This window comes from Parus major, chromosome 1 (genome assembly GCF_001522545.3).
Source record: "Parus major isolate Abel chromosome 1, Parus_major1.1, whole genome shotgun sequence".
Lineage (NCBI taxonomy): Eukaryota > Metazoa > Chordata > Aves > Passeriformes > Paridae > Parus > Parus major.
The window spans coordinates 93,753,951-93,767,558 of record NC_031768.1 but is presented as its reverse complement, the minus strand read 5'-3'; the positions used below and the strand labels follow the sequence as shown (position 1 = coordinate 93,767,558).

Genomic DNA, 13,608 nt, shown 5'->3' with positions numbered 1-13,608 from the left:
GACTTTAGGAAAATTTATGGACGTCTATTCAAGTAATGATCAACCTTACTCAAATTAGTGTATGTTGCAAAAAAGCACCTGCAGAGAGGAGCCTCCAGAGGAAGGCAAGTTCAGTGTCAGAGGAAAATCATCTCAGAATAGCAGGCATCTATGAGTTCTAAGAGAAACATGAAAGGCTCCTATGGGCACTGTCTCTACCCTTCCCCTTCAGCAAATGGAAGAGAAAGAAAATGGCACCCACATGCAATGCATATGCAAAAGAAAACACACTGCTGTGAAGGGCTGACACAGGGTTGCTTGAAATACAGAGATGAAGGCAACTGAATACAAGAACAGAGACATAAAAGAAAAGAGAGGGATGGCCTTAGCAAAGCAGAAGGGAGGAGAAGGCATTCCTGATGTTTTCCAGCCTCCTGCTGCTCCCTCTCCTGCTGAGTTGTGACTACCCCCCTCCTGGAAGCAGTTCCTTCTCTTCCTACCCGTCTCCAAGAGTTGCTTTTCTTTTCTACTTCCAGTTTCCAAAATTAATTTCTTTTCCTATGCAAGACCTATACAAGTTCATAGGTCTTAACTCCTTCCATTCCCTTTTGCTCTTCTTTGTCTCTTAAGAAGTTTGACAGCTATGACATACAGTACAAGTATACCAAGGAAAAAGAGAACACGAGCAGAAACAGCACTGCTCATGTGCTGACAGTGCTAACAAAGACATCTCTAGGAAAAGAGTTGTGCAGCCTAAGGAAAACACCAGCAAAGCAGAACAATACACAAATCTCGTCCAGACATTGCAGAATATGGTACAGCACAAGGGACACAAAGATCAATATGTACATTTTTCAGAAGCAACAGCAGACAAAGATTCAAGCAATGTTAACCCACAAGACACAGCTGAACCAGGAGATGGTGGGAAGCCTTTCTGACCTGCAGTTCACACTTCTGTCTATATTGAATTGCCTTCTCCAGTTACCAGCTCTATTTTTCTTAGCACAAGCAAGTGTTAGTTACCTGCATCATCTGAGACATGGTTTCATTGCCATAGTAGTGCAAAGAACTATTTCTGTCAGTGAAGTCGTACTTGAAGCCTGCCAGGTGGACTTCGTGGCATATGTGAAATGCCAGTGTAATGGCAATTAGCCCCGTTGTTGGATGCTTGGGTTTCTATAACAAAACACAAAGAGAACACACAATAACTACCTGGCAGCCTGATGGGAACAGAGAACTTAAGAACAGAGACAAGGGAAATCAAACAGCCTTGGTCTTCTACAGATATTTGGTTTCACAGGTTGATCCCCTCCTGCCTCTAAAGGAATAAGGTACTGTCCCCACAGGTTTCCATGACCAGGGTGTGTCTGTCATGTCAGCCTTCCCTGGGATTCCTTGGTTTCTAGTGCAGGCTGAGCCCTTCCCTCCACAGAAGCATCAGGATGGCCTCCCCATTGCTCTGCTCAACTACTTTCATGAAACTGAGCACGCTTTACTACGCTGGAAAACAATTTACAACCCCTTCAATTTTGATTGAATTATGAGATGTGTTCAGAAGTTTCTAGATGATGGGGACCCAGATGAAAAGAACATGATATGCCCAAATTTTCATAGCAACAAACTAAAAAAGCATGAAAGCCACTGCTACACAAATTTGACTAAATTTGCATTTCTTCAAAGCAGGGAAATTCCACAAGAAGTTTGCTTTAGACCTTCCCCTGCTATCCCCATTAGAAGAAACAAAATTGTAAATAAAATCATTTCTCCTCTACAGTAAGTTCAGAAGTAAAAGCAATGTAAAATGAAGAGCATGTAATAAACAGGTTTTAACTGCACAAAATCAAGAGCACCTAAGCAAAAGGCAGCAATTCTCACAAAAACATAGAACTCCATGCAACCATCTGCCCTATCTTGTGCTCAGATACATGACTTCTTTAGCAGCAGCAGAGGCTAATATGATCTGGGGAAGCAAAGGAAGCAAGTTTTTTTAGAGAGAGATGAACTTGACCAAGATGAAGCTAAGGTGAGAAAGTGGCCCCAGAAATGGACAAGACTTTCAGGTACCAATACCCTTCTTAGCTAAAGTAAGATTTTTCTCAGATACCAAATGAGCTATATGCTCTCAGCAGCTGCAGTCAGACCTCAAACTGAGCACAAAATCTTGTTGGTTTTTTTTTCTAACTCTGACCCAAGGCTCAGTTTGTCTGTGAAAAAGACACAGACAAACCACCACTAGACAACTCTGCGCATTGAAAAGGCAGATGCACTCCATGTACCTCTTTGTGACAACACATCATATGACAACACAAAAAATACACAGAAGGAAGTTACTGTTCTCAATCCTTTTAAGCCTAACTTAAGTCACAGATATGAACTATCACCTTTTACAGAAAAAATTTTGGTACTTTTATGCAACTCTTGGAGTATTCCAGAAATAGTATCTGCTTAAAATGTGCACTATGCCCAGGGCTCCTGCCAGTTAGCAAAATAACTTTCTGCCCTAGGGGCCCAACTTCATAAACTTAGTGGTGACTGTTGCAACATCCACACTAAACAGGATCCCAAAACTATGGCAGGAATGCTACATGTCAAGATCAGGGATATTTGGGAATATCACAGGTTATAACTAGCTCTGTTCACCTTCAGTTATCAGAAAATTCACCTCTAAGGAATATAATTTAAAAGCAACTCCTTTTAAAATGTGCCATCATGCAATATGCAGATATCCTTGACCTGTAATTAAATATTTTCAGCCTACTTAATGGGAGTAGGTGCAGCCCTGGAATGGCTCCACTACACTTCCTGAGTTTAGTGGTGCTGAGGCATCTGATTTTATTCCTGGCTCTACTAACAATCGGTAATGCTTGCTGGCTATGCACTAATGTGCTCACTGGGAACGTGAGACTGGTTTAACGGAGAAGGCAGGGACAGCAGGGAAAGCAACAGTGGTCGCTGGCATCTCCCGCAGGCAGAGGGGGCTGAAGCACAGGACAGCAGCAGCCCTCCCCAGGGACGAGCAATGGTGCAGAGGACGCTGGTGTGACACCTTCCTGCCCACGGGAGCCCCTGGTGTGACCTGAAGCTTAACCAAGCTGTGCCAGGGCCGCTGCAGATGTGCAGGCTCCCAGCCACAGCCCACCTCCAAGACGGGAGGAAGAGCATGCTTGAGACTGATCATTTGCTGCACAGGGATGAGGGACTGCAGATTCCCTGGCATGCAACAAGTAAGATATATATGGAGGTAGCAGAAGGGGACTCTAGGCACTGTGACACTAAGCCAGCTCTGTGCAGGGGCACCCAAAGGTACCAGAGGAACAAAGGGTGACCAAGGGGCCTCTGTACCAGCTGGCACCACACACATCTCTCTAACTCAATGACAGCACTGCTCTTAATGTCTACTCCCACTGAGAGGGGAGCCAGAAGAGCCAGGAGGCATTTCTGGACCCATGGAGGCCATGCATGTTCTGTGGCCATTTAGGAGATCAGTCAGGCATCCAATTACTATGCTGATTTCTTGCCACCCTTGGCTGCAAAGCTGAAATGCCAGAGAGGCCCAAGCAAGCACATTGCCAAAATGACTATTCCAGTTTGAGAATTAGTAAAGGAGAAAAAAAGCCACTCTTAGGCTCAGAACACAGAAAGAAATTTTAGACAGAGGTACAGAACCTGCCCCCCCACCTGTCAAATATTATATTATAAAGAGAAAACCAGAAAAAAATTGTGGCAGATACTCCACAGTGACAGCCTGTCAGACATTTCCACACGAGTCAGTTGGGTGGTCTTGGTGAACTGGGGATGTGACCCCAGGGACTGTCTCTGAGCTAAACAGTGTATGGTTGATCCTTACTGCACAAGGCAGGCCTCCCCAGCTTGAAGTGTCACCTTTCATCAAAAACATTTTTCAGTCAAGAACTGACAATTGAAATGTATTTTTATGTCCAAATTGCTGGTTAGCTCATTACAATGCTTGGCATCAAATCAGTAAGCACAACCATGCTGCCAGCCATTCATCATTAGCACAGGGCTGGAATATCTTCTATGTTCCCTAGTCCCTCCCCAGCCCCAGGAGTGTGAAATTGCAGCAAAGTTAGAATTACCAGTTTGCTGGGGTTTGGGGGGTGGGGTGGGTGTTGTTTGGTGTGAGTTATTTTTGGTGTTTTGGTTTTTGGTGGAGGTTTCATTGTTTGTTTGGGGTTTTTTGTCTGTTTGTTGTTTTGTGTGCCTCGAGTTTAAGAAAAACACCCAACATTCAGTAGTTCAATACTCCCTATTATTTCTAGAAAATCTTTGGATCTGTCATGCTGCATTACCTGCCTGTCTTCCCCATTTCTGTTAAAGGCATTTTGTCTGTCTAGAAAGCAGCCTCAATTCATACCAATTACAGAACCCATAAAAAGGTACTTTTGGCACACAAGGCTAACCACTCTCTTTCTGGGCTCCATTTTCCCATCTTTTTTAAGTACCATCTAAATGGCAAGCTACTTTATTGCAAACCTAAAAGGTTTTCTACAGTACAGTCTACTGTAATAAAGATATAATTGCCTCTAAATACACATTTGGTTGCACAAAACTAGAAGGGACAAAAGAAAAAAGCATACCTCCTTCTTAGGAAACCTTGTTGGGAAATGAAGCCACTCATAAGCAGTTTTCCTGGTGATGCTGGGATCAAGAATCCTGATTTGACTCGATTTGTAGATCATATTCAGAGCCGGTTTCTTCCAAAAGCCCTTCGCACTCTGTGACAGGCAAGTAAATACACATTTTTAACAACTAAGAACAGTTGAATTTAGGTTTGTAGCAGCTCTAACCAGCGTAAACTCCAAGGGCATGGGGTTAAAGAAAAAGAAGAGTGCTGAATCTCCCTAAGTTCAAAACCACCTGCTCCTGCAACAGGATAACCCAGGGCTGCAGCAGTGACCAGCTGGCTGGAAATCAGCTTTTGGACCTTTGCAGAAAGGTCCCTGGTAAGACAACATGTACCAACCATAAATGCTCACTGTGTGCTGGCCACATTAGTAAGAGCACAGATAACAAGCAGACTGAAGTTATCATTCTCAAGCACTTTGCACTGTGCCCTTCCTGTAGTCCCACAAATGCTGTGTTGGGCTCCCCTCTGCACAGGAGAATGTCTAACAGCAGAAGGTCACTCCTTGGCCAGAGCTCATAGCAAACAAAAAAAGGTCTGAGCAGACTGGGTGTGTTCAGCCTATCTTCAAGTATCTGGAAGGGGTTAACAAAGATGAGCTCACACTCTTCTCAGAGGCACACAGTGAAAGGACAAGGAGAAATTCTCTCCTGCGTGTGGGCTGAAACACTGAAACAAAGTTTGTAGAAATATCCTTGGAAATACTCAAAATGTACTCGGACAATGCCCTGAGAACCCGGCATGGCTTTGAACGTGGCCCTTAATGAAGACAATTCAAAAAGATTTTAGACTTAAGACCACCTGAGAGAGGTCACTTTAAACATTATTCTGCAATTCCTGCAAGTGTGCAGGGTAAAATAATCTGGGAAATGTCTGGAGCATGCACATTAAAATATCAAACACCACTAGGGAAAGGATAAAAATACGTTTCCCAGAGGTAAACTGCTTTGTGGTGAGAAACTGATCGAATATGTGCATTAGAAAGAAGACAAAGCATTTATGGAAGAGGAATATTCAATAAATTGACTAGGAGGAGATTGAGAACTCCTCTTAGCTGGGAGGACCACGGTTATAAGCAAACATATACTTCACATAAGAGATGTGTGGCAAGATGAGCCAAGGCACATGAATAACTGAACTCACTATCTTCTGACCACCAAGTATCTCCCAAAGCCACTTCAAGTCCCGTGGTTTGAAGACAATGAGAACAACAGTGGTGTTAGGGTCGTAGTGGATGGGATCTGAGAAGATGGATTCCGGGTAAGAAAGGCGGAAAGTCGTCCTCCTCCCAACATCCTCTTCGTACCCTATCACAGGGCCATTATTCATTCTGCAGAGGACAGAGGCACAGAGACATCAGTGACTGCCCCACCCGTGTTCCTACTGTACAGTGCCTGCCACACCTGTTACTAGTCTGCAGGCCAGACACTCTGTCTGGGTACAGGAAAGTCTAGCAGCCCAGAATTTACATATCACATTACACAGCAGAGGAGCAATTATCAGGTGCACTCACCCTCTAAAGTCAGAGGGATTAAGCAGTCACAGGAACTTGGCCAAGGTGGTTTAGAATACAATCACAATTGCTTATCGTGTGTCACTCGAGCAGAAAGCAAACCTTCTGATTTGGCTCCAATACAGACACTAGAGAAGGGCAGAGAGAGTACCTGGCCTTGGAGAATTACCTATTGCTCCATGCACACAAAATGAAAAGGAGACAGCAGATAGCATTTACCTTATTATGACATCATATGAGTCAATTTTCTCCCCTAATGTCTTATTTCGAAGTACTCCTCCATTACCAACCACAACACACCGTCGACAGGCAATGCTGTGGAACAAAGAGAAGTTTTAATATTGATTACTTCTCTGGCTTCATATTATTAATTATCCCCCTGCATGTTAACTGGCTTATTTTCTTAGTGAGGTCCGGTATCTTTTACAGCCCTTGGCCCCTACAAAGCAGATTCAATCCTGTATCATGTACTATGGCTGCTTTAAAAAAGAAAAAAAGGCACTATTTCAGGGACTGACAAAGTCAGTAATTGGCTCCTCTCTTGTGAAACAACTGTTTTTACACATCTCCTTTTTCTAATGGTTTGCTGTTTAAGATTATCTAACCAGTTGATGATATGGGTGCCATTTGATAAATTATCCTCTGCAGTCCTTCAAACTTGTCCCAGTCTGGAAAAGCTAACTCAATATTAAGATGTTTCTGCAATATTATACAATTCCACATCTCCAACACAAGCTAAAGCAGCAAAATTTATGTTCACAATTCACCTTACAGGCCTATGAACTGTACATGTGAAAAATCTTAGCCCAATGACACAGGAGAACTTTTCAAAATAATATGGTGTGGATTTTTCTCCCTCTACTTAAAAGGTGCTGTCTAAACACGTTTAAACAAGTGATGTGTGCTGTCATGATACAACAAGATGGATTCCTTGATTGAAAGTTGCATTCTCATATGACCAGATTCAAATCCAACAGCATTACTAGGCATATAAAATACTATGTGGTAAAAAATAAGATCTTATACTACAACAAATCAAAACAGTAATTTTAATTTACAATACATTCAGAGACAAAAAGAACACAAAACAGGTATTATGGAGCTAAACTTATGAAAGTAAATTCTAAGGGTAAGAGTTTCCAAGTCATGACAGGTTTTCTCAGTGCATATTTAGCTTTTTACCATCTTGTTTCAATGCTAGTAAAACATGTTAAAAAAAGGGAGGAGGAAGCTCACAAACAGGCTTGCTGGGTTTTTTTTACTCAAGAAATTTTGCCTTTTTAGGGAAGGTTTAAATTAAACATGTAAGACTGTAAACTCCTTTCAGAATAAGCACATCATTTGTTGTTGTTGTAAAAATGCTTCTTTGTTCAGAAAAAAAGCCATTCAATTTGGTTTCAGCAGGAACAATGAGAAAATAAAACGCTGATATTTTCTTCAGACACAAGCAGGCTCACAGTTTATTGAGGATGAGTCACCTCACAGTAACACCCCACTCCTTTGGTTCTATCTTCAAGTAAGAAAAAGGCTCTATGCCACTTCCTGCTGTAGGTTCAGGACACCAAAACCGTGTCCCAAAAAACACTATAAATTATACTGAATTCCCAGCATGGTGCTCCATGCAGACTGATTAACTTCTTTCTCCTCCAATAGTCCAACCTGTTTTTTCAGCTGAGAGTTATTATTCAGCATCAATGAAAACAGCTGGATCCAGCCAAGACTGAGCAACATCTCAACATACAAAGCAGTTCTCTGAATTTCCTACTTAATTAACATCTCCAGAGATACTTGCCTTTAAATACATACATGCATGTATATGCATACACACACACATACATACACACACACATATATATATATATGTATAAAAAACCAGTATTCTAAATGCAGCTTTCAGGGGTGGGTGACATAAAAAAAGCTGGCACACCTTTCTCTACTGTTTCCTGAACAGCTTAGTAGAAGGCAAGCATTCACAAAAAGACTTCCAGCTAATACCATAACTCATGTGACCTGGTATCTTGAGAATCAGAGGGGTGAAAACCTGTTATACCATCCTGTCTGAAGTACACTCCTCCTTCCCTCTACACCTCTAAACCCCCTCCCTCTCTCCTCCTTCTGCCCATTCATTTTACACTTAATTTTTCCATCTAGTTTGAAAGTATCTTAAGGAAGCAGGCTGATGAACACATGCCTCTTACAATTTACAGCAGGAGTAAAAAAGCACAAGTTACCCTTTTCCTGAATTACACTTTGTTGCTTACAGCTATAGCTTAGAGCTCAAAGTAAGGAAGGAAAAGGGGAAAATGGATGAAAAAATCAGTAAGTGATGAAGGTGGAGTGAGGGAGAGGGGCAAAAAGCACAAGATGAGCAGATAGTTATATCATGTGTCCTGGAATTTACTTTGAGAAGGAACTGCTTTTTCTGTTCCTTGTAGATAAATTTAAAGTAGTTCTTTATTACATACCTTTCAACTTTTCAAAGAGGTGATTTAAGATACTTGTTCAGTAAGTTAATCTCTAACAAATGAAATAATGCCTTCCACTCTGGTATACAATTAAGAGGTCTTTGCTTTCTCCTCTCTGTAATCATGATGCAGCAGGACACAGGGCAGGGAGGGAAAAAAAAAGTGACTTCAGAGCTGAGCAATTGAGGTTCGCTTAGCTACAAGAAGTTGTGCAGCTGTTCTCAAGTCAAATTCAAGCTCTTTTTTCTTACTGATGAATGCAGACTAGATTTTGTTTATGACTAAGAGTTGACTAGTACTACTTGGACAGAAAACACAATGAAGTTTGAACTTTGATTAAGTTTTTTAATTACAGTGTCCTTCATATGCCATGCATATTAAAAAAACAAAGTTATCAGCTGCCATCAAACACCCAATAAATAACCTAACATTAGTATTTATTTGAACTTTTGAAATGTGTAAAGTCAACAAGCAGATCAAATATGCCTGAAGAAGTGTACACAGGTACAGTCAAACAAATTAAAACAACCAGATTTTAATCTCTGTCAGGCTCAGGGAATCAAAGTGGGCTGGCTCAAATAGGAAGTCTGGCACAAACTGCTGATTCTGAATTTCCTCCTCGCCTTACACTTCCCCTCCCAGTATTCAAATGTCTTCAGTTATGATCCTAAGTCCTAAATCGACAGTAGTACACGTAACAATAAGCAGGGAGGGAAACTGTTTCTGTAAAAAATCAGAGCATAGTATCATAGAAAACTAACACATGACATAGAGATATAAACCTTTAAATGCACTTCAGCTTTACTACGTATTTTTTAAGTTAAATCAACTGACCAGCAGATCAGAGGATAACACACCAATTTTCAGCAGAATGTTACTTCCAGATATTTTACCAACCTCACTTCTTAAAATTTCCTTTTCATGATGCTTTCAAATTGAACAACCCCAAACACTCACACTTTCTCCAAGTCAATATATTACAAGAAATTAGTTTCAATATCCTTAAACAACATTGGGCGTGCTACAAGTAAAATGTAACAGATTGCAAGGTCTGGATGTTCAGTTTACTATCAGTAGCACAATATTGGTGACAGTGAAAAATATTAAGATCTTGGCTGTAACAATAGCTGTAGGAAAGGCCTTAGTAACAAAGGGATTGCCTTCCTGTGTCAGAGATCTACTAAGAGTATAAATGGATCCCAGTGCAAGCACCATGGTAACTGATCTCCAATGTCTGCAGGCAGTAGTCACTCAAATCACTGCCCTATTCAGGTGGTATAAGAGAGCCTCAATCTCAAGGCCAAGTCTTGGCTTATATATTTTGTTTATATGGTGAAATGCTAAAAGAAACATTTTCCTAGTCTATAGAAGAAAAATATTGCTAAATGGAAATGTAGCCTCTGAAGGTCAAAAGGTTTGCATCCTCCACATTCCACTGAAATACTGCTTCAGTGGAAAAAGAAAAAAGAGATCTCAGACTCAGCTCCTTTAACACACACCCCCATAGTCACTTGAGGAATGCAAATTATTTCCTTTGAGGTTATTTGGTGAAAGGAGGATGCAGAGGTCACATTTTGTTGACTCAGGATTCTGTAAATGCATTTGTAAGAATGGTTGAGCTGAGAGTCCTTAGAGTGCTCAGAGAGGGACTGAAGTCACAACTCAACTGAAATCAGTGACACTGTTCAGCAAGTCCCAAACTCCTCAGGAGAGCCACACCTTTACACAGTGAGAATTTGACATAAGTTTGGAAAATGACACTGGGAAAAAAAAAAAACTTTGTACATCACTGTACAGATTTACCTAAGTTTTACACAAATACAGCTATATAAGCACCAAAGACTTTATCTGGCTTGTGTTCTGCCAAGAAGGCTAAATTGGACAACAGCATTACAGAGCTGCTTAATAATTCTGTATTACTGGAGAACATTGTTAAGATTAATTCCTAGAGCTTCACATTTAAAAGCCACTGTATCTCAGTGAAATATATGCATAAAAACTCTTCCCAACTACAGTGTTTCATGCCCTGAGAGTGCTGTACACAAAACCTGGTGGATCTACAAAGAATATATTGTGTGATGTCACTGTGTGCTTGATTTGTTTATATTACTGCCTATTAAATAGTAATAGCTCTCATTTTGCTTCAGTACCACTTTTAATAAAATGAAGCATACTTCCCAGAACTACTAACCACATCTACATCTCAGAGAATCTACATTCAAATGATGAATACAAATTTCCTCACTTTTCATCTACAGGACATTTCCATTTAAAAAGGTACAAGCACCTCTCCATTACAGCACAAACAATTATGGTCCTGACTTCCAGTTTCAGGGCATTTCTAATACAACAGTTGGCACTCTCCTTCAAAATCCAGACAGAAGAGCAGCTTCTGTTAGCCAATTCTGTATAAATTTACTCCATTATTACACTCCTGACAGAAAACAGAGTTTTATTTTTTGCCTTCCTTTTCTTAAGAGTAAACCTGAACATCCTAGAAAGATGACTAAACACAGAGAAAGGAAGGAGTACAGTAGGGAAAAGAAGAAAAACTGTAATAAAACAAATTCTTAGGTTTGACCATACTCCACCCACGTTTATTTCAACTGTGATCCTGACATTTGGTTTCAAGCAGCAATCTTGTATGATGTGTAATTAAAAAACAAAAACAAGTACAGCCAACCTCCTATGTTATTTTTGTTCAACTCTATTAAGAAGTCTGTATATTAACATCACATTTGGCAGGTTGTCAGCCCATTTACTAGACTGCAAATCTAAAGAGTCATCTGCATCACTTTATAAATATAGGACTTTAGTCTACTTGCCAACTCTACCTGCAAAAATTCCCAACAAAAGCCAAACAAAAAACAAGACACACAAACATCCTTCCAAACAAAACAAAACTCCCTGACAGATATGGCTTCCAACAAGAGATTTAATCTAATTAAAGATTTAATCTATCTAATCCATGGGAGGTAAATTATCTAAGGCATGTGCCTCCCTTCCGTGCCACACCCTTATCACTCCCAAAAGGACAGCCAGGCCTTTCCTGTGTTCCTAGGTCTCCCTCGTCCACAAGGAGAGCAAGTAGAGTACACAGGAGCAAGGGTGTGCAGCAGCCATCGGATGCACAGGCACAGGGATATGCCCAAGATTTCTTCTGCTTAGAAGCAGACATTGGTTTGCACCTGCTTATCTCAAACATTCTCCATCTTACACTGAATTTGCCAGAGGAGGTCACATTCAATCTAAGTATTAAAAGATACTACAGGAAGATTGGACTGCATTCAGCTGGTGAATGTCTAACACACTTATAAAAGGAAATCTCTAAGTTAACGCTCTCTCACAGAGCTGTAAGAATTTTTCTTGCTGGTGCATGCTGGTGCTACATAAGTGTAAAACAAAGCCTACTTAAATCTTGGAATCAGCTACACACCACTTGGACCCTGTCAGTCTGCTCCATGTCTTGACTAACTTGAGCAATTTCCCCACAGACATTCCTTTTCAGGTAAGTACTAAATATTAAAAATGCAACTAACAGAAACAATAGCAAATAAACCATCTCACCTGTCTTCTTCACTGGGAAGGCCACAGTTCTGCAGTCTTGAAAGGGCTAAACGAAAAAATTGCTCTGAAAAGCAAATATAAACAAGATTAATGAAAACATTCAGTATTTGCAATACAAAAATAAGCATGTCACCCTGACCACAATGTTTTTAAACACAGTAGAGCACTGTGCATAAAAACATGAAAATACAAACACTTGGAATTTAGTGCCACAGATCAACTAATGATGCCAAAGAAACTGAGGTTTATCAAAGCTCCTCTCTGAGTTTTTTCTGCCTCAAAATACAAAACAGCATGAGATTTGTATTTTTAAAAAAGTAAATATTAATTACAGTAAATAAGAACCAGACGAATTTCCAAGATCCACATCCTAACTGACTTTGTTTTTTCTTCTATCCACCTTCAGCTGACTCAGGAGGGTTCATACAGCCAGGGACAGTAACAGCATTATGTATCTTTGGAGAAGACATCAGACCAGCCTGTGGTAAAGTTTGACAGAGGCACCTTCCCAGCCCATCCCTGGTGGGCAGGCTCCTGCTGGACACTGCACCTGCCTCAGAGGAGGAATCAACTCATTCCCAAATGTAGTTTTCCTCACTGTAAGCTCCAAGTGCAGGAAAATGCACCATCCCTGTTACCACCGATGGAGGGAAAATCAAAAGTCTAAAAAGGCCAGAATAGCAAGGTGCACTGTGTTAGAAACTCTGAAATTTGACTCTTTACAAACCTTTCCAAAAGGGTGGCTAAGGCCACCTTAGGGTGTTGGTCCTCTTTACTACAGCCTGACCAACAAGAGCAGTGGGAATGTGTCAACCAACCTTCCCACAGGTCCAACAGCCAGGCAGTGTCATCAAGTCCCCCCTGAGGCCCCTGAGACACCTTCCCTGACAGAAGCAGCTACCTCAGTGTCATGATTCAGCCCCAGATGGCAAATAAGTGCCACACAACCACTCAGGGTCCACCCCTTGATGGGCTGGAGAATCAGAAAAAGATAAAATTTGTGTGGAAAAGAGAATGGGGAACAAAACCTGAGAAAAAGAAGTGATGCAGAATACAATTGCTCACCACCTACTGGCCAGTGCCAGTTCCCAGGAAGCAACAAGCCCCTCATGGCTAATTCCTTGCCAGTTTAAGTAACTGAGCATGTTACATGGCACGGAATAACCATTTTCCAGCTGGAGTCAGTTGTCCTGACAATCCTCCCCTGAGCTTCTTGTACACCTGCTCACTGGCAGAGCATGGAAAACTAAAAAGTCCTAAGCACTACTTAGCAACAAATTAAAACATCCACGTGTTGTCAACATTATTCTCATGCTCAATCCATAACACAGCACTGCACCACCTACTAAGAAGAAAATTAACTTGATTCCAGCCAAAACCAGGAGAGTGAAGGAAAAATTCACTGGTGTAACTGCCTAAACCTAAGGACTTCTGCCTTA

The 13,608-nt window shown here is 41.1% G+C and overlaps 1 protein-coding gene across 10 annotated transcripts in view; it reads right to left on the bottom strand.

Moving 5' to 3' along the window:
* The window catches only part of ST3GAL6 (ST3 beta-galactoside alpha-2,3-sialyltransferase 6), a 43,835-nt gene that overhangs the window by 5,353 nt on the left and 24,874 nt on the right, over window positions 1-13,608 (bottom strand). For 9 of the 10 annotated variants that reach the window (XM_015641555.3, XM_015641540.3, XM_015641535.3 and 6 more), the window contains 5 exons: window positions 12,170-12,233; window positions 6,357-6,452; window positions 5,768-5,954; window positions 4,578-4,715; window positions 1,003-1,155 (listed from right to left, as the gene is read on the bottom strand). In XM_015641555.3, coding sequence (XP_015497041.1) covers window positions 1,003-1,155; window positions 4,578-4,715; window positions 5,768-5,954; window positions 6,357-6,452; window positions 12,170-12,233 — 638 coding nt within the window. The remainder of the gene's footprint in view (window positions 1-1,002; window positions 1,156-4,577; window positions 4,716-5,767; window positions 5,955-6,356; window positions 6,453-12,169; window positions 12,234-13,608) is intronic. The other variant, XM_015641604.2, reaches the window with a different exon arrangement.